This window comes from Chironomus tepperi, unplaced genomic scaffold (assembly GCF_022539635.2).
Source record: "Chironomus tepperi strain 1889 unplaced genomic scaffold, CSIRO-AGI_Ctep_v1 contig_85, whole genome shotgun sequence".
NCBI classification, from domain to species: domain Eukaryota; kingdom Metazoa; phylum Arthropoda; class Insecta; order Diptera; family Chironomidae; genus Chironomus; species Chironomus tepperi.
In genome coordinates this window covers 8,784,340-8,810,684 of record NW_027226207.1, presented here as the reverse complement: position 1 = coordinate 8,810,684, position 26,345 = coordinate 8,784,340, and the positions used below count along the sequence as shown (strand labels likewise).

The 26,345-nt window shown below is 32.3% G+C and overlaps 2 protein-coding genes across 2 annotated transcripts in view; both read left to right on the top strand.

The window, feature by feature from the left end:
• LOC139086315 (uncharacterized) overlaps nucleotides 1–10,989 on the top strand; it is a 28,361-nt gene extending 17,372 nt beyond the window's left edge. Inside the window, exons 2-6 of the mRNA XM_070634732.1 lie at nucleotides 843–1,076; nucleotides 3,387–3,467; nucleotides 3,590–3,604; nucleotides 3,717–3,781; nucleotides 5,008–10,989. Coding sequence (XP_070490833.1) covers nucleotides 843–1,076; nucleotides 3,387–3,467; nucleotides 3,590–3,604; nucleotides 3,717–3,781; nucleotides 5,008–5,154 — 542 coding nt within the window. The 3' untranslated portion in view covers nucleotides 5,155–10,989. The remainder of the gene's footprint in view (nucleotides 1–842; nucleotides 1,077–3,386; nucleotides 3,468–3,589; nucleotides 3,605–3,716; nucleotides 3,782–5,007) is intronic.
• A 3,226-nt stretch (nucleotides 10,990–14,215) lies between these two features.
• The window catches only part of LOC139086182 (uncharacterized), a 33,636-nt gene continuing 21,506 nt past the window's right edge, over nucleotides 14,216–26,345 (top strand). The window contains exon 1 of the mRNA XM_070634548.1: nucleotides 14,216–14,619. Within this exon, the coding sequence (XP_070490649.1) occupies nucleotides 14,580–14,619 (40 nt within the window). The 5' untranslated portion in view covers nucleotides 14,216–14,579. The remainder of the gene's footprint in view (nucleotides 14,620–26,345) is intronic.

Sequence of the window (26,345 nt, the reverse complement as noted above, 5' to 3'; positions counted from 1 at the left end):
ACCTAGTGTAAAGGTTCTTTTCCAATTAGAACAATGCATTAATTCTTCTTTTTGTTGTAAACTGAGTTGCAGCCGTCAATCCAGAGGGCATACCTATAAAAAATCCAATCTAATACAGAAATGACTCTAATCCATGAGTAGATTCGATGAAATTAGGTTCATACTCTTATCTGTCCAAATGACATAAACGTGAACAACCTTAGTGTGAGACAGGGCTCGATGTCGATTCGGATTTTGGATTTTGTATGAAAAAGTCTACTCAATTCGAGTCGACCTCGAGCTCTTGAATTAGGTCAGCATAATCTGCACGTAACACCAAAGCAGGACTATCTTGACCCCATGTCAGATATTTTTACTTCCCATGTACAAAGTGCAATACTGATAATCATTTTGCTAAACTTTATACTCGATTTTTAAAGAGATTTCTTAGTTAATAGCCAACTTAGTAACAGCTTCCATAACGATCACAAAAATCCATCTCATTCTTTTTTAAAATTCGCTAAAAATAATGTCAATAATTGAATGAAGTGAAGTAAACATTTGTATAGTCACAGCAATGTGAAGCAAGAAGTAGAAGTAGAAAATATCTTTAAAATCAATTCATGCACCGAGAAGTGTGAGAATAAATGCTGTTGTGAAACTTAACTTCTTCAATATTTACGTTTTTAGTAAGGATTCTGTTTATGAAATCAAGAATTGCATTAATCGAGAAAATGAAGTCGATTGGCTTCTCATGATTTTACCTTTTGTTAATTCCCACACAACACAGTTACTGTAAATGCCGCAATACCCATTAATCTAAAAAATAATAACATTAAAAACCTACAAAAATTCATTTGCAGGTGACGGAGAGCAACAGACATCAAGAAACGTCAGAATAAAACGTGCAAAAAAGCCACGCGCATCAGGAAATCCTCATTTAGGTCAAGAGCCAAATCAGCGACTTGATGAATCTGAAGTCGTTCCTCAACCGTTAATTCCAAAAAATCATCAATTTCTAAGTCCATCGGTCAAGGAATATCTTGAGCTTGGAAAGTCAATACCGGGACGTCCAGGAAGCGATTATCCTATATTAGGTAAATGAGTCATGAATATTGAAGGCTGTAAAACATCGAATTAGAACTAATAATTCATTTTATTTATGCAACGGAATGAGCAAGTGTGCTATTAAGACGTGATTCTAATGTTATTGAGCAATTCCATTCACCATTTTTGTGCTCCATTTGGCTATGACTTATTCTCAGTCAATTATCGACTATTTGCTTCATTATAGATTTATCTAAAGTGATAATTTTCATTTCAACTGTGCATTAATGTCATTAATTTGCAAGTGTAAAGCTTTTTTGGTACTTTTTGCATGTTAAATTGGACAAATGGGATGTAAATAGCACGTAATTCTTAATATTAGCACCTGACATGCAAAAAAATTCTCAAATTAATCATTTTTATAAGCTTGAGAACATTTTTTAGAGTTCAATTTTAAGAGCCGGCAGTCAAATGATCATAAATTATGCAATTCCAAGCCGGATTCTTAAATGACATTAGAATGAATGGCTGAATAGTTAGTAATTGATGTTTGAAGTAATTTAAAGTTGAGCGGATACTTGTACGAAGTTATTGTTTCTGATCGTGCTTACTTTGAGATTTTTTTTGGGATTCGTGACTTAATTTAGACAGCAATGAGCAGTGGTTAGATCAAAGTTGATGTAAATCGTTTATAGATGCAAAAATGTTACAGTATCAGGTATTGAAGTCATTCATTTAGATCTAATGTCATCTTCAGAGTCATACTTTAAAAGGGTCTTCAGATTTAGGGTTAAGTATGAGTGCAGAAAGTATCCCAAATAGTACAAGTTGGATAATCGATTGATCTAAATCACAAAAAAGATGACTTGATAAATACTTTCAATCAACATATGCCAAAGCCATAAAAAAGCAGTTACCTTTAACCTCCAAAAAAAAATCATCAGTATGATGCTTATGGATCGGGTTTCTCAGTGCCAAATTACCCTATTATTGTGTTGGTTTAGTGCTCTCAATCACAAAACATTCCAGATTCCATCCAGAATCTGATTCAATTTGGCATACATTTCGTCCTAAATTGAAGAATATTGTCAATTTTCCAAATTAGAAATTTAATTACAGTCCGCCATTACTCTGACTTGGTACAGGATTTCGTTTGAATCAAGCACCATGCCAGAGTTAAACCGATCTGGTTCCAGATTAAAGATTGATCAACCGACTTGCATTATTCAGGTTCCAATTCGAACATTAATTCATTTTCGTCCAGATCAAACTTTATTTGATTAATACTTACAAACAGGCTTATTTGATTGATCAAACACAAAAAAAAACTTCAAAATTCAATCCATAATACTTTCAATCAACATATCCAAAGCCATAAAAAAGCAGTTCAAACCTTTAACCTCCAAAACAAAATCATCAGAAATGATATGAAAGTCCCCCAAATTATGAAAATAAATCCAAATTTCAGTGCCAAATGTAAATTATTTTGGTTTGTACTCTCTAATATTAAATTCACTTCCATCAGGTTCAATGTTACGCTTCATATTACATAAAATTCCCGCCTTGCAAAATCAAGAAATAAATGAAAAAAAAAAACATCATTGTCGATCTCAATGAACCTTTTTCCGCTTATAAATAAGATATAGAAAAGCAGCACGTGAGTTAACATCATTTGAGTCAGTGGTGGGTAGACTGTGTAACGCGGCACATTGGTTTGATAGCGAATTTTGTTGGAATTGACATGAACCGTACACCGTGTATGGTTTTTATCGAGGTTTTCCTGCAGGGTGTCCCGCGGCAGACTAGTGTGGAACCGAATTTGATTAGAAGTGTCATGAACCGTACATTGTGTATGGTTTCAGTCGAGGTTTACAACCAAAGTGTACTGCTGCACACTAATGCACCGCCAAATTTGATCGGAAGTATCTTGAATCATACACCGCGTACGGTTTTGGTCGAGTCTTAACACCAAGGTGAACCGCGACACACTAGTGCACCATCAAATTTGATTAGAAGTGTCATGAATCGTACGTCGTGTAAAGTTTTGATCGAGGTTAACCACCAAGGTGGTCCGTGACACAAAAAAAGGTTGAGCAGCACTGATCTAAGCCAGATCTAAGTAATTAAAGCAGTTCAGTCACTTAATGAGAACATAATATTAATTAGTTTTTAAAAGGATAATTATTTATAGCTCTTCTGTCGCAACCTTGACGAATTTTTTTTGCGAATATAAAAATGGCATAGTGAATCAATTTCAGCGGAACTCCGTCAATCCTTTTTTGAATTAGAGGAACTAATTTAATTTTTTGCCTTTTGTTTAAAAATGACACAATAAAATCTTCAAATTCCAACCCTTTTAGCCGCCGTACCGTACACAAATTTCTATTGTGATGAACAATCGTATCCGGGATTCTTCGCCGACGTAGAGACACGCTGTCAAGGTGAATTAAAAATTGATTTTCTTATTTTATTTTTTAAAAAAGTTCACACAATTTAGTTTTTTATTAATGCATGATTTTCTTCCTCTTATACTCATTTGTTTCCATGCTTGTTTCATTCACAGGATGGCATTATTGCGGTAATTTACTCTGATTAATTATTTACAATTTAGCAAATCTAGATTTTATATTTTATTTCTGTCTTGTGAATCATTTAAATGTCTCCCTATTTATTTTTTTTGCATTTTTTAGATATCGATGGACGACAAGCAACATTTTTATGTCCAAATGGTACTCAATTTTCTCAGGCTGTACTGGTGAGTGTGATTTATAATTTATATTGTTGAATCATTCTTAATTGATTTGCTTAATCAGAGTTGTTATTGGATTTATTTGTAATGAGAGTCTACTTCCTAACTGAACTTGATCTGAGCCGTACAGATCAATTCTGATCCATGACTTCTCTCAGATGTCGCTTGAAACTGACCCTCTCGTTGGCTTTAGCTTAAAAATTGGCAATACCAAATGCAATACTGTCTTTGTCAACCTTCCATAGTATTCACTTAAGGATTATAACTTAAGGATCCAATTTTTACAAAACAAACTTTAAACTTTTGCTTATAAACCCAAACATGTTCCATAGTTTAAGATCTTACATATAACCTTGATTGTGTTGGATTTAGCAGCATGGTCTAATGAAACGATAAGAGCATTTAATTAATGCAACATAAAGAAAAAGGTTTAAGTAAGCATCTGTCACGCTCCCTAACAACCCCAGTAGCTCAGTAGGTAAGAGCAATTGACATGTAGTCGAAAGTGCATAGGTTCGAAACCTACTAGGACTTGAGTTGTAAGGAAGTGAACTATTGTTTCCAGAACCTTAGTAATAGTATTTTCTCTAGAACCTTAATACGAATAAGGCTCTCAGTAGCATCTAAGTTTGTATCCTAGCAAATACTAACCAAGAACTTGCATGGTAATTAGGTTCTCTTCCTAATTTCAATCTTCTAAGAGAAATCAGGATTTTTCCCAAGTAGTCATACTAAAGTTTCTTGAAGTATCCGTATCAACAAATTCTTGGGACCAAGATCAATACTCCCCAGGAAGTCTCGGTCTCAGTCTCGGCATCGTGAATCCTTACTTCCTGGCTTTAATAATTCATACTTAAAGAATTAGTACACCTTAAAATTGATGCTAATTTCTGCATTACCATCGTTCTTCCCCTAATATCCAAACCACAATTCACAATGCTCTCATAGCCACTCAATTACCCTCAATGAATCAAGTATGCCTCGCTTCCATCAGCAGAAATCCAATTACCTCCACGAGATAAATTCAATCCAATTAACAACTCTGATTGAAAAAGCATTAAAAAAATAATTGAAATGCAGGAAAGATTTGTGTCCGTGAATGACTGTTAGATATTGTAGCTTTTCACCTATGTGAATATGGGCAAGAGAACAGTTACAAACTTTTATATCAAGTGCTATTATTAATAATATTTTATTTTCTTTTTTCAACTTATGCTACTTTATGCTAATAGACATGCGATTGGTGGTTTAATGTACGCTGCGAATTGTCACCACAACTTTATGCCATTAATGCAAGATTGTATCAACGTCCAAAAGTTAATTTAACAAAACCACATAGAATAATAACAAAGGAACTATTAGATGATATTTTTACATAGGTTATTTATATCACTCGAAAATGATCTTTAGAAAATATAATATAATAAAAAAAAATTGTATAGACAGACATTTGTATTGTACATATGCATAAAACTGCCTATAATTTATGTATTTGCAAGAGGTACTTCAAAACTTATAATGAATGGATTGAATCGAGTCAGTTTATTACCTTTATTTTTTTGCAAAACATTATTACAATTCCCTCTTTTTTTGCCTGCCTTACTATGCCTTTACTTATTTTTTTGACAACTCTAACTCGGCATTGAAGGACAAATATCAATAAACTCACACAAAATTCATTTATGCTCCCATAACTTTGTTTAAATTAATGCTTAGATACATGCTTAGATACTTCATTATGATCAGACTGTTAAGATTGATGTATTTTGATTAAGGCTTTAGGACATTCATGACTTTTTGCAGATTTGTTGAATTGGGGATGGTGGGAAATGATGTCTTGAGGTTATGTTAAGCGTATGCTTACTCGATATCGATATCAGAACCGCGAAAACCCGGAACAGTCCCGTTCAGAATCTTGAAAATCTTCCGCGACCGAGATTTTAGGAAAGCATAGTTAATGGACTCTAAGACCTTCTTAGACCTTTGTGAGTTGAACAAGGTGTGATTAGTCGATTCTATGTTTACCTGAGTGGAAAAAAAGACGTTACAACTAGTTAATGGCAAGTCAATATCCAGTTGATGTCTAGTTCTAACGTATTTTTGTCCGATTGGGTTATTTTCAGTCTTCTAGAGTTGACTAAAGTCAATTTTGTGGCTGGACATACTGTTGGCTGTTCACAGCATGATATATCTGAGTTTAGGTGCTATATTGAGCTCTATTCACTTAAATTTATGTATCTAAAGGAATCCTAGAACTCAAATTCAAAATTGACATCATTTCCCCACAATCCCCCTCAACCCATAAGCCTTATACTCGTAAACAACAACCAATATTGATGTTAATGGATAATTAAGTATTAACAAATCTATTGGTTTTTGTGGTCGAATTATTTCAATTTGAATTTTTTTTATGAATATAGCCATTGGGTGAATAAAAATAAAAATAAAAAGTCAGCTGGTTAATACAGTAGCATAGAAAATAAGACTTTGACGGCAACACCTTTTTGCTACCTGATTTCTTTTGATTTTTGATCGACAGAATGATCGATTCGTGTGAAGAATTTGATTATTTACAATGTATGTGAAAAATTCAATAAAAAGGTGGTTTAAGGTTAGGTTGTCATGTCAAAGCTTGTAATGGATGGAATTTGTGTTAGGCTTTATGTGACGGAAGTAGATCGAATGGAATTTGACGGATTTTGAAATTTGAATTTAAAAGCGATTTTTTAAATTTGAATTTTAACGGATTTTTGAAATTTGAATTTTAACGGATTTTTAAAATTTGAATTTTAACGGACTTTTGAATTTTGAAATTTAACGGTTTTTCAATTTTTAAATTTTTAATGGATTTTCAAAATTTTGTTCCAAATTCTAATAATCGATCATATCCATAAATTCAAACATCCAAAACCATTTCAATGCCACATTTCCATTTATGCATCTTCAACTCCAAATCTTATTGCTGCAATAATTTGTGACTTTTAATCCACATTGTCTTCCTATTCAATATTATGATCCCATTTATATTTCCTAATTCCATTCAAATGTTCAATTTCTCATGCGTGATGTTTCAAAAAAGTACAGAATTTTCCAAATAAATCTTGCAAATTTCCCAATTAAAATCAGATCAAATATAAATTTCATATATAATTAATTCCATAACAAGCCAAATCATGCAGATCATGTTCACTTAACAAAGTTTCAATGTAGAGCAACGACGACAACATAAAAGTTATTAAATCGACTACACTGTGAGTCAAGAGATCATCATCTGTAATGTTAATATTGTAATTGCTGTATGACAAGGAAGGTCACACGATGCCTTAATCGTCGTTAAAGAAATGATTGCTATTTTATGATCATAAATTGGTTCGTTAGATCGGAAGACATTACTTTTGAGTGTTTAATGTGCTATTAAGTTACAAGATATATATATTTTTATTGATGTATTAATTAATTTTGAACGTGGATTTTTTTAATAAGGCGGATTTGTTAGATTTTTTTTGTGGGCATTTGCAGACAATTAATTTATATATTAAGGATATATTAAGTTAATTTAGGGCACATTTGAATATACTTAAATAGTACCGGGTGAATAAAAGTGCGGTATAGCTAATTAATGGTTAGTTAGTCTCTTATTAATGACTAGATCTAATGGCTCTTTGTCCACTTGGGAGTGTCTAGTTGTTCACTTTATTCAAGTGCAATATTGAGAACATTGATAGATTCTTGTTCGAATCCTTGTCATATCGGCAAACACTCTAATGTGATTGATTGAGAGATGTGGCTTCTGGTGAGAATTGAACCCAAGTCCTCACAACAGAAGGTTTCTAATATTGAGTCTGTTGCCTAAACAACTCGGTCATTAAAACCTTACTCTCGCATTTGCGAATTTGCCTACATATCGCTCAATATCCTTGATTTTCACTCTATATAGACATTGCAATTAAGTTAATACTCTTGACCAAGCTTGGGTATTCCTTACATAATATTCAAATCTCTGCATGGCTATCTTTAGATATCAAGAAACTGAATCCAGTCTGAAAAACACGATTTATCAAAGTATCTAAGCATTAAGTTGTCAATTTAATCAAATTTTTAATCTATATCTTAGCTATGAATCCTAAGTAAGGATTTTTGAAAAACCGCTTTTTTGCGGTTTTCCAAACTTTCGAAAACCGCGGTTTTTTAAAAACCGCATTTTAGAGGCAAAAAGTGTGGTTTTGCGGGTTTTTGAAAACCGTTTCCAGAAACCCGAATCCATTCCTAACTGAATAGCACAAATTGGTTAACCGATCAAAAAATCCAGCCCCAGGACGGCGTGATTCTAATTTGGTGACTGATCTGGTTTAATTCCTGAGTAGATTAAAATACGTTAGAACTAATCATCAAATGGACATTAACTTACCATCAACTAGGTATAACGTATTTTTGTCCATATTCCGCCAATATTCCGTTACCATTCCAGAATCACGTCAGCAAAGTGTCGAAATTGGAATCGATTAATTCACTTTTAATATTCGGACTTTATCATCTCCATATATTTTGAATGTAGTCCACATAAAAATTTGCCCAAAATTAATCTACAAACTTTCATTAAATTTCACTTCCCAAAAAACTGCCTTTATTTCAACAATATTCCTTAAAAACAAAACAAAACATAACAATGCAATAATAGAAAAAAAGAGAAATTAAATTCATGACCTCATATGTACGTGCATAAACAATAATAACGACACACTATATATTTGTGATGACCATTCATTATAAATAATGTTAAAATTTCATTCCTTAAATAATAAATTAAATTTTGTATTTTTTATAACAATATTTTTTTTTTGCAACATCGACACACAGTATTGAGTAAGATATTAAGTAGAAGTAATAATTGAGAGAGACCTTAAGTACATGTACATTGATATGTGTACAGCATGTATATGTATAAAGTGCATTATTATATAAATCAAAATGTAATTTATTCTCTTCCAACCAACAACAGTTCAATTAGCCTCGGTTCTTTTTTTTTAATTGTAATTTTTTAACTTTTTTTGTAAATTTTTATATAAAAAAAAATATTGCATTTTTAAATTTGCCATTTCTTATTTTTGTAAATAATGTTTTTTTAATTAAAAGCAAGGGTGGATCTGATTTTTAAGAGAATGGATGTTATTGACATTAAATTTGCATTTTAACTCATCTAATGGGGAATGTGAATTGAACAATTTTAAAGGTAATTTGCATAAATTGAAGACTTTTTAATTACAAAATTGCATAATTTTTTAGAAATATTGAATTTAAATATTTATGGGAAGGTCGAGTGAGGATGATTTTGAAGAAATAAAAGAAGTGATGGTGGGAAAATCTCAATGATAGTTAATTGCCAATTACTAGATATTAATAGGCAAGTCATGTGCTCAAAATTCGATTTTAAACTGATCAAGCAGTTTCGAGTTCGAAAAAATTCGAAATTGATTTGTTTAAATTTCCACTTCAAGATTTTGTCCTTCAATTTTGATTTAGTTTCAAGTTTAATACTTGATTTAATGATTGAAAAGCAATTAATTATCGTGAGCAAAGCATTTTATATGATAAAAATTCAGCAAATCATCTTAAATGAGTTTAAAATTGCAAATTTTCATTTTCAATGCTTTTTAAAAATTTTGCTGAAAATTTCAAATTCAAAATTAACGGCTTTTTATCAATTTTCATAAATTTCAATCTAAATTCCAATTTTAAAGTCAAAAACCAGTCCATCAATATCCTTATCAAATCATTTCAATTCAATCTCAACTCATTAAATTATCCCTTTCCTCTCACTCGCTCAATACTTAGCCATAAATATACATTCAAAGACATCACAAGATTGAGTATCTCCCCAACATTCTCAACAAAATTTATGCCCTTCATTCTATCATTTCGTTTGGATCAATGAGCTTAAAATTTATGCAACGACGTTCTGCTCGACAAGATATTCTTTGGAAATAATGTTTATGTTTATGATTATATGCATTTAAAACTGCAACAGTTGTCTGAGCAGCAGCATAAAATAATGAAATTAATAAAAAGAATTGTTATGGCACGTAGCAGATTATGATCGAATGATTACTAAACATGTGTAATTTGCTTAATGTTAAATATTTTTTTAAAATGTTGTGCTGGAAATAATCATTAGCTTGTTAATGCACTAATAAGGTTGAGTGAGATGAAACAAAATTGGTTCTTGTTTGTCATTTTAGGAGTTGATGTTGTGGATGGAATGTGAATGGAGTCAATTAGCTGAGATTTTACAATGTGAATTGTGAATAGATGTTGGAGATTTCGTTAGTTGGATTGTGAAGCTGTTTAGAGGATCTTGATGTGTATGCTAATGCTGAATAGAAGTGTGGCTTCAATTTGAGGCAAGTTTGTGGCTAGATAAGGATTAGAATTGTCAATTTGACTGAATATGCTCCTAAATTACCGACCTGATTAGCATAAATCGGTTTATCAATCTAAAATCCAGCATTAAGACGGCGTGACCTCATTTATCAACACGATCAGCACAAATCGATCCAAAATCACGTACTAGAACGACGTGACTCTAGCAATATGTCAGATTGGAACCAAATCTGGCACCAAAGTCAGAATCACGCAGGTCTGTAGCTGGATTATGGATCTATCAACCAATTAGTTCTATTCGGACAACTGGATCAACATCAAACATCTCCAAATCCAGCAATCCTCATCAACCAAACCTCAATTCACATTGCATCCATGCTCAACATGAATTTCCTTCAATTTCTCAATCTAAAATGCAAATTTACCTGTCAATACATCTTTCTCTGTACTTAAATGATCGGCCCTTGTACTTTTTGTAAATTTTTTATATATCCATAATACATAGTACAGCATTAAACTTATTTATGGCACTTTAGTTTCTAAGAAACTACCATTAAGAGCATTAAAATGAAAATTATTATTCCTTTTTTACATAAAGACATCATAAATTATTCATTATAATTGTATATTAAAGAATAAAAGGAAGTTGTGACGAATTTTAGACGTAATTAGTGCATGCACTAAGGATAATCTATGAATCGAGTAATAATTTTCTATGAATTTAATAATTTTTTTGTACCTAATTTTTTTAATCTTTAATTTTCTATCGAATTTGTATATTTTATTTTGTAAAAATTAAAAATAATCTCCAGAAAAATGAAATAAAATGAACAAAAAAAGAGAGACAATCAAAATTGCTGCATTTTTTTAATTTTATTACTGCAATGTACAGGTGTACGATCATTTTTTGGGTGAGCATGTTTATTTTTTAGCTTGATTTTTAGGTACAAGAATGGAATAAGCTGCATTTTGGATAGCATATGATGCTTTTAACTCTGCAAGGATTGGGACGATGCAACATGATGCGTAAGATTCGTTTGGAGCAGTATGGAACTATGTGAGAATCTTAAACAGCTGTAACAGTGGAAATAAGGAACCTCTACATCATTTTATCGTCAACGTAACATTGGGTAGCGACTATGTTGTGCTAATCGAGATATTCTAACTAAATTAGTACAAAACTAATGAACTTATTTTGCTAAAGGTCCCCGATTAGCATATTGTGATGTCTAAGACACCGCTGTTTCGCCGTATAAACGATAAGACATGAAATTGCCCTTACCGAACCGTGACGACGAATATCAACCTATTCTTATGTCATAAATTGCGGTTTACCGCTCGGGGTCTTTGCGACATTCAAAATCAAGAATATCCTTGAATCATGGACCAGATTCTGTCCAATTAGCTCAAGACTCCTCAATTAGACTCCCATCTAACATCCATCCCTCAATTGCATCAATAACTGCGCTCACTCCACCTCAATCCACATCAATTTGATTTTTTTTTATTTTACAACTTTTTTTTTTATTTCCAGTCTCTTTTTTCCCAGTATAATGTTAATGCCATATATGTTAATGATGCGAAGTTAATTTGGATCATTAACAATATTGACACCGACAACATATAATTTATAAAGCGGTAGGTAGAACTGATAATTAGTGTGACAAATGATTGAATGAATTCAACCCCTCTCAATTTTTTTTTAAAATGAAATCAAATTAAATGCACGAAACAAAAAATTGGCATATGAAATGGAATGGACGAAATTATGGTGATTTGATTATGAGGACAGGGGGGAAGGGAACGGAGGGTAGGAGGAAGAGGGGAAGAGGGAAAGGGAGGAAAAACGAAGAGGGGAAGGAGGAAGGGGGGAAGGGATGTGGGTGAGGATCCCGAATAGCTCAAATCTGTAAATTGATCGAAAATTTGGCACAAGCCGACATTATTCGGACTTGGAGTCAGATTCGATTTAACCGTCCAGGTGCTGGTTTTTGGATCGTTTCACTGACTTGTGGCATTAGGGATTCTTGGGTGAATTTACTTACTTACTTACTTTGTTGACTGTACAGATCAATTGTGATCCCTTAGTTTGCGTCTGAAGCTGGCTCTGTCGCTGGCAACCGCTTGTCAAGTACATTGCCATATCTATTGACATCATCTTTCCTTGAGTTCTGGGGGCGCCCTTGTTAGGTTGATTTAGGGTTAGCAAATTTTAAATGAAATGGCAGATTTTAGTGAATTTTGAGTGATTTTTTGAGAATTTGCTGAATTTCTAGGACTTTTAGACACTCAGTAGCTAATTTATGTAATGCGACATGATGACTGGAACATCCTTCAGCCTTATCAATCCTAATATGCAAAGATCACCCCAAAGCCCCTCAAAACAGCTCACAAAATCAATAAAATTGCCTCGTTTGTCAACATTATTAATTTTTAACAGTCCATTGACACTTGAACCTTCCTACCGTATTCTTCGTGCCGCATTTATGTACATGAATTAAACATGAAAAATTCAATTCAATTAATAAGTCAATGTAGTCTATTTAATGAAGCATCTGATGAATAACATTATTATTTCCTCATTTGAATTGAATTAATTTTTTTTTTCTCTCTTTTTTTTAACGATATTTAATTTATAAATTCTTCTTTCTCACTCTCAAGATGTAAGCATGAAGATGTGGAAAGAGTTATGAGGAAAAAAGCTTTTAAAATATTTACAAAAAAAATGATTATTTCATGGAATATTTTTACAGAAGTTAAATTACCTTTTACATTTTCCGTCTCTTTCAGGTATTGCTAAGTGAATGAAAATTCAGACAGATTTTTAATGTTTTTTGCACTGTTGTGCATTGCAATCCATGTGTGGCTGAGAAAAAAAAAATATATGTTTGAAGTTTGAAAATGGGATGAGTTGTTGAGTTTATGGAGCGCATTGGTGATTCAATGAGCTGGAGATAGACGCTGCTTTAAGAACAGCAATCATAACTCATGTTTGTTCCTTAAAATGTCCAAAATGATCAAAAATGGTATCAATAAATGACTCAGCAGTGGCGTAGTGGTTAGAGTGTCGGACTCCTAATCCTAACGACCCGAGTTCGATCCCAGGTAAAGTCTAGACGGATTCGGGTGCTTTTTCACTGTTTCTAGTCACACTCGGCTTGTGATTCCGCGACAGTATACTCGTGGCTAGGTATATTGCATTAGTGTACTCTGATCCATGCCTCTGTGCAGATTTAGACAAATCATTTATGACAATCTATCAAAGAAAGGTATCAAGTGTTTGACAATATTCAAAAATAGCAAAAAATTAGTAAAATGTGAGAGAATCAGTTCTGTTCCCAGTTAGACGCCTCTGTGGAGTTGTCGGGAAGGCGCTTGTGTCAATTTTGTCGTTATAATTCAAAACTCATCGGTTTGAATCCTTTTATTTCCGAATTTGAGCTTTTACAGAAGTTTTAGATACTTTAACTTTTCAGATGTTAGAGAAGCAGGCAAGCATTGATTTCTTGTGGTATCAACTTAAGTTCTGAATTCAATTTGGCTTCAAAATGGCTTTCATGTAGAACATTGTGCTAGCCTTGTGTCACTCAGGAAGTCTAACCACCTGCCAAGCTCTCTGTTTGTTATAAAATTCTCTTTTAATTTCCCTATAATTAAATAATTTTCAAGAATTTCGTACAAAAATGCTCATCAGATTGTAATATTCACATTCACATCTCCAAACGATTTCAAACCAGCCAAACTGCACCTCACTCATCCATCCAACAACAGCAAAAAAATTATCTCACGAAAAACCAAAACAATCCGATGAAAATAAGATTTCGCAGCCAAACGGTGAATACATTATGATGAGAGAAATAAAAAACCCACACTATCATGCGGTGTGCACTCTCATTTGGTCTCTTTACACACCTCTTTGTATCCACTGTAAACATAAAACATGTATACAACCTTACAGCGGTCTTTAATTTTTGTGTTGTTTTTTTTTTTTTCTTTTCCACACCATGCCTTTACTGTTGCTTTCAATTTTTTATTTTTTAAAGACAGTCTTTTTGCAGCTGCCGCCAAGAGTAACAGTGTCTTGAAAGTAAAAGTACTTAAATTAATCGGAAGAATTTTTTTGGATTTCATTGTCCGGTCAAGAAACTTTTTTTTTATGTGAATTTATTAATGATGTAAAAAGTTTTGGCGAATGAAGCTTTCGCTAATAAAATTAGTGCTAATTTTTGGATGTGAATTTTTTTTTTTTGGCAATTTATGAATGAAGGAAGTGAAATTTTTTTGGAAAGGTTTCAATAATTAAAATATAAAAGTGAATTAACTAGATCCCAAAAAAGTGCAAAAACTTGTTGTGCGACAATCGAAGAAAGCAATAAGATTTCCAATTGTTACGTAACGTGCTGCAAGTGATCTTGATTAAGTTTCAATGATGAAGGTTGCAGGTGTATTATTGTGCCTTGTTTTAGGTAAAGATAATTTGCTAATTTTTTAATTATTTTAAATTTGTTTAATTGATGATTTGCGAATTTTTGTGCTTAATTCAGAGATTTTTTTGGGGTAATTTGCAAGTAATATGTCTGTTAAAATTACAGTCAAGTCTGTTAAAATTACTGTTAATGTTGCTGCTTTAGTGGAGATTAAGTTGCTAATCTTGTAGATGGTCTAAGTGAAATTATGTGAATTATACTCAATCGGCATCAATTGAATGTTGATAGCACTGTGCCATGAGTGCAGTATGCTTAGAACAAAGTATCTGGCAATTGGCAAGCTTGATCGTCATTGTCACTTCTTCCTTGGCTCTAACTAAAGAGCCGTATCAACATCAGCAAGAATCCAATGTATGCTATTGAGGAAATTTCACTACCATTTTGAATAATCTTGTCAAATTGACAATAAACATTTATATCAATAAAACGTTGGTAATTGGCAGGAATCGAACTCACATTCTTTCAAAGGAAACTTCCTGATTTTCAGTCTATTGTCTAAACATTGAGTCAAACTGTAAGCCCAATCGACTTTAAACTCATAATGGCAAATTCACTTCCATATCCTACAATACCTCAGTGTCCACTCTGTCAGCCACCCACTGAAACTGACTTCAGCGTCCATTTGATTATAAAAGAACTGAACACAATTTAAATCACAGCTTTGTAGCCAAACAAGTTCTCAATCCAATTTTAAAGTTATTCCAATTGATATTTATACTCGGAAATCCTGATTCGATGGAAATAATTTCAAATATTTACTTTGGCAGGTCATGTACAATGCGATATAAATTGTTGAATTAAATTGACCGACACAACCAGAAATTTATTTCATTACTCGACCATTAATTAATAACTCATTTCTGGTTTTCCTTTGTCTTTTGTTCTACATCTAATGTTCTTTATGGTTTTTGCTATTTATGGTTTGGTGTGCATGATATGGTGGTCATGAATTGGAGTTGTCTTTTGTGGGTTGCGAGAATTTTCTTAGGAATTAGATGGATCAGTGAGTTCGTGAACTTTTGCAAAAAATTTAGAGAATTTTGCAGGTTATTTGATGCACGATTCTGATTAGTATATTCTAATTATTTATTCGACTAACTTTGCCGTGACAAAGTCACCAGATCTTAACAGACAAACTGCATGCTTTCATGGTACAGAAAAATACCACTGTGGTATCCAAAAGCTCTATCGTTTCCTGTTAGGGAGAGCAACTTCATATCTTAGCATTAATACGCCGACTTAGCGAACACGTGGTGCTTTTGGGTTAGTTTTACATCCTTATCTACCCGTGTCACACAATGTAGTCGCAAGCAGCTTCATCGCCACATTGACTGCAAGACTTGTGGGTGATCTACAAACAAGTAACGGCTGATTTCGTCCCATTGCTCCATCGACAGTTGAATTTTGGGCTAATCTTGCTGTTCGCTGATCACTTCCATTGCTGGGCGTACAGATCAAATGTGAACTATATTCTTCCATAGTTCTAGTTAATTTTGTATCTATTCTCGAACTTAGTCTAAAGAAAACACTTTGTTTTTTCAATTTGTCACTTGATTAATACATCAAAACACTGCTACAAAAGGAACTCAAGTCAAAATTTGAGAGTATGATGAGTCTAAACTCTCTCCAAATACCTTTTTCTTGTTTACTTCCTCAGTCATCATTCATTTTAATGAATTAACACAAAAAAATCTCTAAAAAGTCTTCCAAATTCCTCACAAATTTTCACAACAAAAATTCTTCAAAACTATAATAGATCCCAAGCTGTAAAACATCCCAAAAAACTGTAAAAGTCTACCGATAGCTTTCACAAAAGACTCATCCGATAGCAAAGCAAGCAAAAAATATTTGTATCCATTGCAAAGGCATTAATTCATTCGCCTCATTATGCTTCATTATAATGAAAACAATGAGCAAAAGTATCTCAATAATGAAATAATAATAAAAGTGCATATTTTTGGTGTGGGTAAATAAATTGCTTACATGATTAATGAATTACCACATATTGTCATCAATTTTTGCATCCCAAAAAAATACTCGAAAATTATATATTTTTTTTTTTAATTGCAACGTAATTATCAATTCATCGATAAACGATTTAATTATCGTAATCAATTTATCAAATGATTTATTATAAACCTTTTTATAATCGATAATATAATAATAATAATGTACATGTAGTATCATAACAGCTACGGGGTGCAACAGGTGATGCTGAATTCAATTGAATTAAAGCAGAGTTGCAAAACAGGCAAAAACCGTACAAATTCTTGATAATTTGTATGGTTTTTAAACAAATCCATACAAACAGGCAAAATCCGTACAAATTCTTGATTATCAAGAATTTGTATGGTTTTTGTCTATCCCAGGTACGTGTTCTGCAACTCTGAATTAAAGAAAGTTTATTTTAACCAATATTTTCGATTGTTGATGACGATAATGAGGAAGAGGAAGAATAGTCATCAAATGAATCTTGAGGATCACAATTTGCTTTCGCTTAAAAGCCAGCTTTTAATGCTAATTTTTTTTGCTGTTTCATGGAAGTCACCAAAGATACGAGTTTACATATTGGGAAAATGGCCAATTTTATTGATGATATTGGAATTTCTTGTCTTTAATTGGGCACTTAAGTATTTTTTTCGAGCTATTAATTTGGATCGGTTTTATTGAAGTGATTGTTAAGGTGATCATGGGCACTTATCACTTTCTTTTGACATTTGTGGATTTTATTCATTACTTGGGAATGGAAATTGCTGGAAATTTTCTCATATCATTCGACTTATCGGAACTAAAGTTACGGTCATTTGAGATAATGTGAATGATTCTTTAATATTTTAATGATTTTAAAATCGTAAATGTTGCATAATCTTTGCAATTTAACTGGTTTTATTATTTTGAACTGTGTTTTAATGCTTTTGGATACGAGTGTGCAGAAAGACATCAGAATTTAACATAAACTGGACTTTTTCTTTTCATTAACTACTTTTAATGTGTTTTTTTTGTCCACGCTATAGAATCTTTTATTGCCAATTAGCACATTAAAGGCATTAAAATTTGATTTAAATGAAGAATTAATTTCATTGTAGATTTCAAATAAAGTAATTTGTTTACTTTCTCATATGGAGTTTTCGAAGTTAAAAATTGACTAAAATTCAAGCTTTTTAGAAGTTTAGATAGTTGTGCAGTGTAAATTATGAATGAGCAAAGCTTCTACTGATATTTTATGTTAATAACTCGTCCTAAATAACCCAAAATTGACAAATTACAATTTACAATGTATTTGTCTATACAAAATTCGTTTGTAAACAACTTGTTGCAAAAAAAAGCGGGATATTTCAAATAATCAGCCAAATAGCGACAATTTAGATTATAATATCTTAATTCTCAGCTTTATCACTATACATTTTAAGACTTAATCATCAATAAAATTTGCTTCAATTATTAAACTTGATCTTGAAATTAAGAAGCTTAATTCTCAACAATTTAATTAAAAGTTCTTCACAGCATATCTCTTAACATCCTATAAATTCCTTTTAATCCGATTCCTTACAAAAGTTGTCTTCATTTAATTATTTTTTATTAAAATCTTCTCAAAAAGGAACTTCATTAACGAAGCTTACACGTAATTAAAGCAGAAATTGCATTCATAAAGTAAAATTAAATCTTTTGCGCTTGGTTTAAAGTCATTATCAGCAAGAATAAGTTTAAAATTGCTCATTAAAACACAGCGTGAACTTATTAATGGTTTAATTACTTTGTATAGCTTGATAATGGAATTTTGTAACTTTGTCATTGAGTGTAGAAGTTCTGTGGACCACCGAAGAGTGTGGATTTATGGATAATCTGTTCTGAAGTGAGTCTGTAAATCAGTTTATGGTTAGTAAGGACTGTGAGTGATGTTTTGAAAGATTAGTCAAGTTATTGAATGGATTTTTGAGGTTAAATTCACAATTTTCAAAATAATACCATGAAATTGATATTTTGCATGAATTTTCAATTCTTATTTCAATATCAACAGCCATAACTATTAGTCTAGAAGTCAAGACACTCCAAAATGTCATCAAACAGCTCAATATCTAACAAATCAATCTCATAACAACTCAACATGACATCAATCAATCGTAATATTTACAAAATCCCATACAAGACTAATTAAATAACTCAAATCACATCCAGCAGTGAATTTGTTAAAAACCAGAAATAATCCTACTAAAAACCATGATAATCACCGAATCAAATAACCCAACTATCTTAATTTTCACATAAAAAACTGTTAAGTAAACAATCTACTTACCAATTTTAATGTCGCGGATATTAAATGAAGATTATGCTATGCTTCATGTTGCGAATAAAAAATATGATAAAGTCTGTTATGAAATAATTAACTGTTGTGCTTTGAATTACAATTGGTAATTTTCGCATTTTTTGCGCGCAATTTGTGGCAATTTCTCATGTGAATGGAAATTGTTTGCCTCAAAATCTCGATTTTTATGATCCAACATTAATAAGCTAATTAGCGAATTTTACTTAAAGTATCAATTTTTCATGCCAATAATAACTTTAAAATCCATTCGATCTCATCCATCAAAAATACAATAATTAAGTCATTAAAAAAGGAACATCGCATGAGCATTAACAATGATAAATCCATCAAGGCAATCCGATAATTTCGTGATCAATTACAGAAATTCATACTGAAATTAAATTTTGCGAATCATAATAAATTCAATTTTTATATTAATCTGATTTCCTTCATTCGTGAATCTTTTTTGAGAATGAGACAGAGACACAATGGTGTAAAAAAATACATTAAAAGCTAATGGTGGTTAAGTATGGTGGCAAATTTGATGATATTATTTAGATAATTATGTTATGGGAAGAGGTTTGTCGAGTGTAAATAGAAGAATAAGAAGGAATTTAAGTTGTTGACATTTTGTGAGTTGAGATGGCTTGATGGTGGATTGGATTAGAGTTTTTGATTCTAAAATAAGATATTAGCAATGCAGCGATCTCAGGTTCGAGACTCATTGAAGTAAATTGACATTATTTCAGAAGTTTATCGGAAAGAAGCAATAAATTTGAGTAAAATTAACTTCTATTAAAAACTCATTTTAACCTCATTTCCCCTCAAATCCATCATCCTTAACTCATACTTATCATCTATCACTTCTTTTTCCAATTTCTGCTGGCCCCAGATCCTTTCTCTTAACTAATTGCCGAAATAAATTACCATTAGCCTCTCACACCTGCCACTGATCTGCTTATGTCTATTAACCACGGTCATCTTACAAATTTTTGTGAAAGTTTGCTAATAAAACACGAATTTAATTCCAATATTATAAGTATCTGACCTATCCATAATTACAGGTTATTAATGAGAAAAAAATTATTTAAAACAAATGTTTTTTGCACTAATTTCGCAACATTAGTTATAGAAAAAAATTGACAATTGTGAGATAAATTAATTTGATTCAAACTACATGCTGGTATGGTATTGAATTCACATAACATGTTTTTTTAAGCTAATAACATTTGGCGTTTTATAAAATTTTGTTGTCAAAATTAATTTAATTTAACTTTTTGTATCCATTCGCCCTTCAGGAGAGTTAAGTATGAGGTTATGTTTAGTGGACTTTGGGCTTGTTTTCATGATTGTAAATTGGATTTTGTTCTAATGAATGTTAATGCAGATTTGATGAAGTTCTATTGTTGAAATATCACAAGATTTGTAGTTTGTTATGACTCAGATGTCCGAGTGGCATACGTTAGAACTGCGGCATTTAGACTGCTGTTCAAAGAGTCGGACTAAGAGCCGATTGGCAGCATATTAGCTAATTTGAACGAATTGCCTGCTACCTGGCTCTAAATCAGTCATGTCCGAGGTATTTTGTATTGCCACGACATACCTTTGCTGTAAGCAACTACCTAGTGGTAAGCAACACTAGTGCCACGTCACACAGCAACAATACTCTAAGCAAACAGTTGCCTCGGCACTTAACGACAACATTACATTATTTACTGATCGGGATGTTGATTAGTATTTGACTTAACTTGTTAACGTTCTTTATACCTCAAGCTACATCAGCTCACAGCTTCAGGAATTGATTAATTCCATTAAAATCTAAACAAATCTAATTTTAAATTCAATAAGTCATGCATCTACAGATTACATAGCATATTAATTGTCTAACAAGCTAAAGTTCCTTTCTAGAATCAATAATCCTTTGTTATGAATCCACAACCTGCACAAAAAAATTCCAATTATTATTGATACAACACCTTCAAAAGAATCAAAACAGTGCCATAATTGAATATTTTCCTTTGTTATGGTACAATTTCCGACAAAATACATTTGCAAGCGATGCTTAATAAGCAGGTTTTTTTTCATTATATTAAGCAAATGCTTTATATTCAATTTAAACGAAGGTAGCAATTTAATTTAAATTAAAAATTTCACCGAAGCAATTTATAAATGGATGGATGAGCTGTAGGGCTTCTGTTGAGCTCAAGTAAAAGGTTGCAATTTAGTAGCTGAATGGATTTTAAATTAGTGGGCATGGTTGATTCTTAATTTATATTTATTTATTAGAGATTACTTGGTGGAACTGTAATTGAAGAGACTTTCGATTTGAAATGGTTTTGAGATTGTTGAAGGTAAAATGTTTCGGAAATAGATTTTGAGAAAGACATTGGCACTATGTTCAGCAATGTTCAGTGGTAGCACTTAAGGTCGGGAGTTGTGTATTGGCTAAAGAGTCGATCAAAGAATTCTAATGACCTGGGATCGATTCCTGGGAAAGACGAGTAGGATTTTGAGAGATTTATCGCTTTTCTAGCCATGTCAACTTGATTTTATGTGATTCACGTGACCATAATTCAAAGATTCATGTGACATTGTAAAAGAATGAAAACAGAATCATTAAGTAATATAAAGACGAGTCTGCCATTGCAATGCATTGTCAAGAAAACAGTTCTTTAGTTCAATACCTTGACGATCGACTTTGAATCTTCAATAATCAACTTTTCGTAAGGTTCAATTCCTATCAGAGATAGATTTCTTAGCAATTCTGAAGTAAACCATTACTATACTTGCAAAAATGACTCGATTATGCCACGCACATGCCTAATATAAACATGATCTCATGAGACTAACCATGCGAATGTTGATCACATCCACATATCCATACCAACCCAAAAAATTCCAATTTCATAAGCTTAAAACTTGCTTAAAACTCTAACTTTCGATAAATTACTCAATCAATTAGCCGCAATCAATTTCCCATCAATCACAATCCAGTCCATTTGACAAAACCATTTATTAATCCACATTCACTCATAAGTCACATCATACCAACCTTTATAACTTCATAACTCTTTTATATCATAGCAATTTCAACAATTATCACGACCTTCTACTTCCGCAATCTCATAAAGCATCGATTTCACTTCTGTCACTCAAAAATTTGTTATCTTAATCTAATCCAAATAACTTCAATAACTTCAACTTTACTTAATTTCATTAAAAGTTACATTATCTATTGTTGAAGATCTTCAAAAAAACACAATTCTTTTCACGATTTCTGTATGCTCGAGTGACTTTCAAGACGTTGACAGGTATCAGACTGTAAAAACCATTTTCAATGTCGTGCGATTCGGATAGAAAAGTTCATAATAAAATCAACATTCACGCATAAATTTGACAATTTCTGAAAAGTTCAAATTTTTTCTCACATCATCGTCGGTATGCATGCAGTCATCATTCATTCAGTGATGTTAATCTCAAATGATATTTCATATTTTTTATGCTACAATGTCTGTAAAACAAAAGCTTTCTCGCTGGCTGTTCGTTCCAAACAAAACGATCTGCAGCAGCAGCATAAATTGTACATATAGATCACATGCTGAAGATATGGCCATTAACAAGCTATTAGAAAACAACCTCTTGACAAATTATCATAGTTTGGCTGTTATTATGCCTATTATTTATGCATTTCTACTTCAATGTGCTCTCTTTTTTTACATCGTCTTTTCTTTCCATTAGCCGTAACGATGATGTCGCATAACTACAAAAAATGTGGATTGCAAATAGAAGTTGTAACTGAATCTTACATCACAAGAAGCATGCAATCCGCTAAAGTGTTATGACTGACACCTCTTTTTTGCGCTTTATATTTTTCTTTCTATAGCTCTTATTATTATTGTATTTTGATGTTTACACATCCATATATCGAGTTTAAGTCTGATGGTGTCATGAAGCTAATGCTTTAATGATTCTGTGTTGTGGGGCTTCAAGTGCACGATTTATTTATTTATTTTTTTGTTGGGAAACTTATTGTGGGATTTTTTTTTTGCAAATGTTATGGAATATCTTCAAATCTGACAGGTTAATGATGCACATACTCGCATGGAATCTAAAGACAATCTGATTATTTGGATCAGGCATCTTCCATCATGCAAGTTCTCAATTTTCATGGCTTGACTTAGATTCTTGTTATGTCGTCAATCATTTATTGGTGTTTAGAGGCACAAATACCCGGTTAATTGTTAATACTATGTTATTACTATATGCCCTGGAATCTTGAAATGGACAATCTCAGGAACTATCATGAACTGGTCTTGAAGTATACGCCGTGTGTGGTTTAAGTCAAAGCTAAACACCAAGTTGTGCCAATTTGCCCACCACTGCACTTAATTATAACTTGTTCTTACTCTAGCCCACTGTAGCTTTATTTTAACAACATAATGATTGAAAAGAGTTCCTGTCTGATTCTGTCGTAAATTTGGACTTCACCAGATTCTCAAATGAGAGCTATTCAAGCCTGAAATTACACTTTTCATCATTTCTACATCATATGCCATTCCAAAATGTGCAATTAAGTCGGAGGCAGCCTAATTCTAATCCAAAACGGCACAATAAAGTCACTAAGGCACCTATACGTCACTGTTTTGACAGCAAAGTTACAAAATGACATAAATTTGCCCTGACGACATTGTGAAATACGGCCTAATTGCCTATGCTGCTTGAGATTCAGCTATACCGTTGACTAATTCCTAACCTCTAAATAATCTGATCTAAAATTCAATATCTCATCTTTAAAATTCGCCTGACATCATATTCATTAGCAATTCTCACAAAACCTCTAATCCACAAGTTCTCTAAATCACGTCATTACTCTTAGTCACGTCTCTTAACTCTTAAGCTAGATCATCACGAGGTAGGAAGTGAGATCAGAATAAAGCTGAGAATTATTCGAATATATTCGAAGGCGTTTTTTACAATTCAATTCAATAATTTCAACAGTCGCATTAAAATCGATTTTATTACTCTATAAAGACATTCAAAAAATATCATAAAATAGCATTTAATCTGCTCATTTTCCAGATGAAAATTATGAAATTAATCATTTCGTGAAGTTCAGTTAGTAAATAATGGGAATGAGAGGTATTTAGCGTGAATAGACTGTTGTACACACAAATATAAAGTGCTCTAGGACTTTGCCAATTGTAAATAACCAACAATCATGCAGAATTGATTCAAGCAGATTAATGGAAACGTGGCTACGTGAACATGAATGGAATAATTTTTTTAAAAAAAAAAATAAAATAGAAGTAGATTTTTTAGCGAAAAATATTGAAATTGGGGTAATTTGTTGGGGATTTTGGAGATCATATTGACTTATTGAACTGGGAGGGAGATGGGTTTGAATGATGTCACATATCAGGATCATATCCTATAAGGCACAGCCGAAAACTGCAGGTCTGCGTCTCTAAAATGCACTCGAACAGACAAAGAGCATACTTTTATGGTACAGACATGTCACTGAGGTACCTAAAAATGGTATCTTTGCCTGTTAGGGGCAGGCCTGTAGTTCTTGGTCGAACCCTAGCTGAGATGCATGATATAATTGACTTAGTGATCGAAGTCGGCTTGGATTCTGCAAATTCGAATCGACTTCGAACTCTGGATTAGCTATGCTCTTAAGAAGGTAGCCTAAGTACCTAAGGCTGTGAGCCCCTTTTATACTGCATTTGATTCGAAAACGGCCACGCAAAGTTTTGAACCCATGACTTTTTGGTCGGTTTTAAAATAATTAGGTACCGACATACGAACCAATTCCGCCACTGAGCCACATCGACTCATCTTTTTGAGTCAAACTACTAAATATAATACCTTAATCAGGATACGGGAGGAATATACCCAAAAATGCGCCTTAATCCCCCCAACTACACTCCATTCAACCAGTTCTTCTATATATATTTTTTTTCTTTACAATTTATTTTCATGAGAAATAATTTGAAAAAAAAAGAGTTCACAAAATAGATGCCGATTTTCATTTAGAGAAATAACAAGGCATAAGAGACACTGCCATAAACATTCAATTCTATGTGAATACAAAAAATATTTTGTTTTATTTTAATGTATAAAAATTTTGGTTAGTTAGCTTTTAATTTAATTTACTTCAGCCTGAACATGAAAGACTTCAGCTGCTGCTGTTGCTACCGTTTGTTATTATTGCTCAAGTCAGTTTGCTGTGCGCATGCATAGCGTCTATAATGCCATATAAATAAAAATCTATTAAAAACACAAAACAAAATTAAACAATTTGCGGAATGGATTTTTTTCTATTTTTCATCTATGGAATTTTTCAAAAGGAATTTTTTTTTTTTTTGGTTCCACACAGAAAACTATTGAATTATTTTGAGTTATATAAAAGACATAGACGAGGGAAATGACTAGAATAAAATATAATATTAGAAATTCTAAAACTAACCACTGTCCAAACCTGTTCGTCAACATCCGACATTAAAATCCACCGAAAAAAACATGTTTGTGAGGAACACAATCCAATAATACAAAAAAAAGGACAACAAATTATTGGGAATAATGCACGTACATTGGATTTTGTGTCTTTTGCTTATTATTCCCTGTCTCATCCCCCATTCCGTTGCTATTTCCGTTTATTATTATTTTTTTATCATCATGATGCTGTTGATGCCTACTTTATGCTTGTTGTACATTCGTGGTCTATAAAAGAGCTACAAATTTATTTAATGACACACACGGCACACAATCCATCCACCCATAGGACACACACTACATATACATGCCTCGAAATGTTTAAAAAGGAATTAAATTGAGAACAAAAAAAAGACACGAGGAGCACAAAAAAATGTCGACTAACGATACAATTAGCAAAGCGGTAATTTCTGAATTGAGTTATCGTCACCGTTGTGATTATTATCTCGTCGTGGATATTCAAATGATAAAGTTTTTGTAGTGCACTTTTAATTTTTTTTAGAAAAAATATATATAAAAAAAATCTCGGTATCATTTAAGTATGCTCGGCTTGTAGAAAATGCACATCATATTCAACGGAAATGAACATTATAAATAAGTACATATGTTTGTATCGATGGGATAAAGCGGAGGGAAATGAGTAAGGAATGTTGTGTAATGATATTGACGTCTTTTTTTCGCTAATTTAATTGATTTTGTGATGTGTTTTGATGTCATTTGTCATTTATCTATTGAATAATCGAAATGTCAGCATTAAGTTGACTTCCCCTTTAATAGTTGATTTCCCCTTTATCAAATTAAATGTAAACAAATAATTTATTTTGTAAATTTTTGCAAAATTCATCATTTTAGAAAGCGAAATGAAAGAAACTAACTCAATTAAGCCTTTCTTGCCATGTTTTTAAAT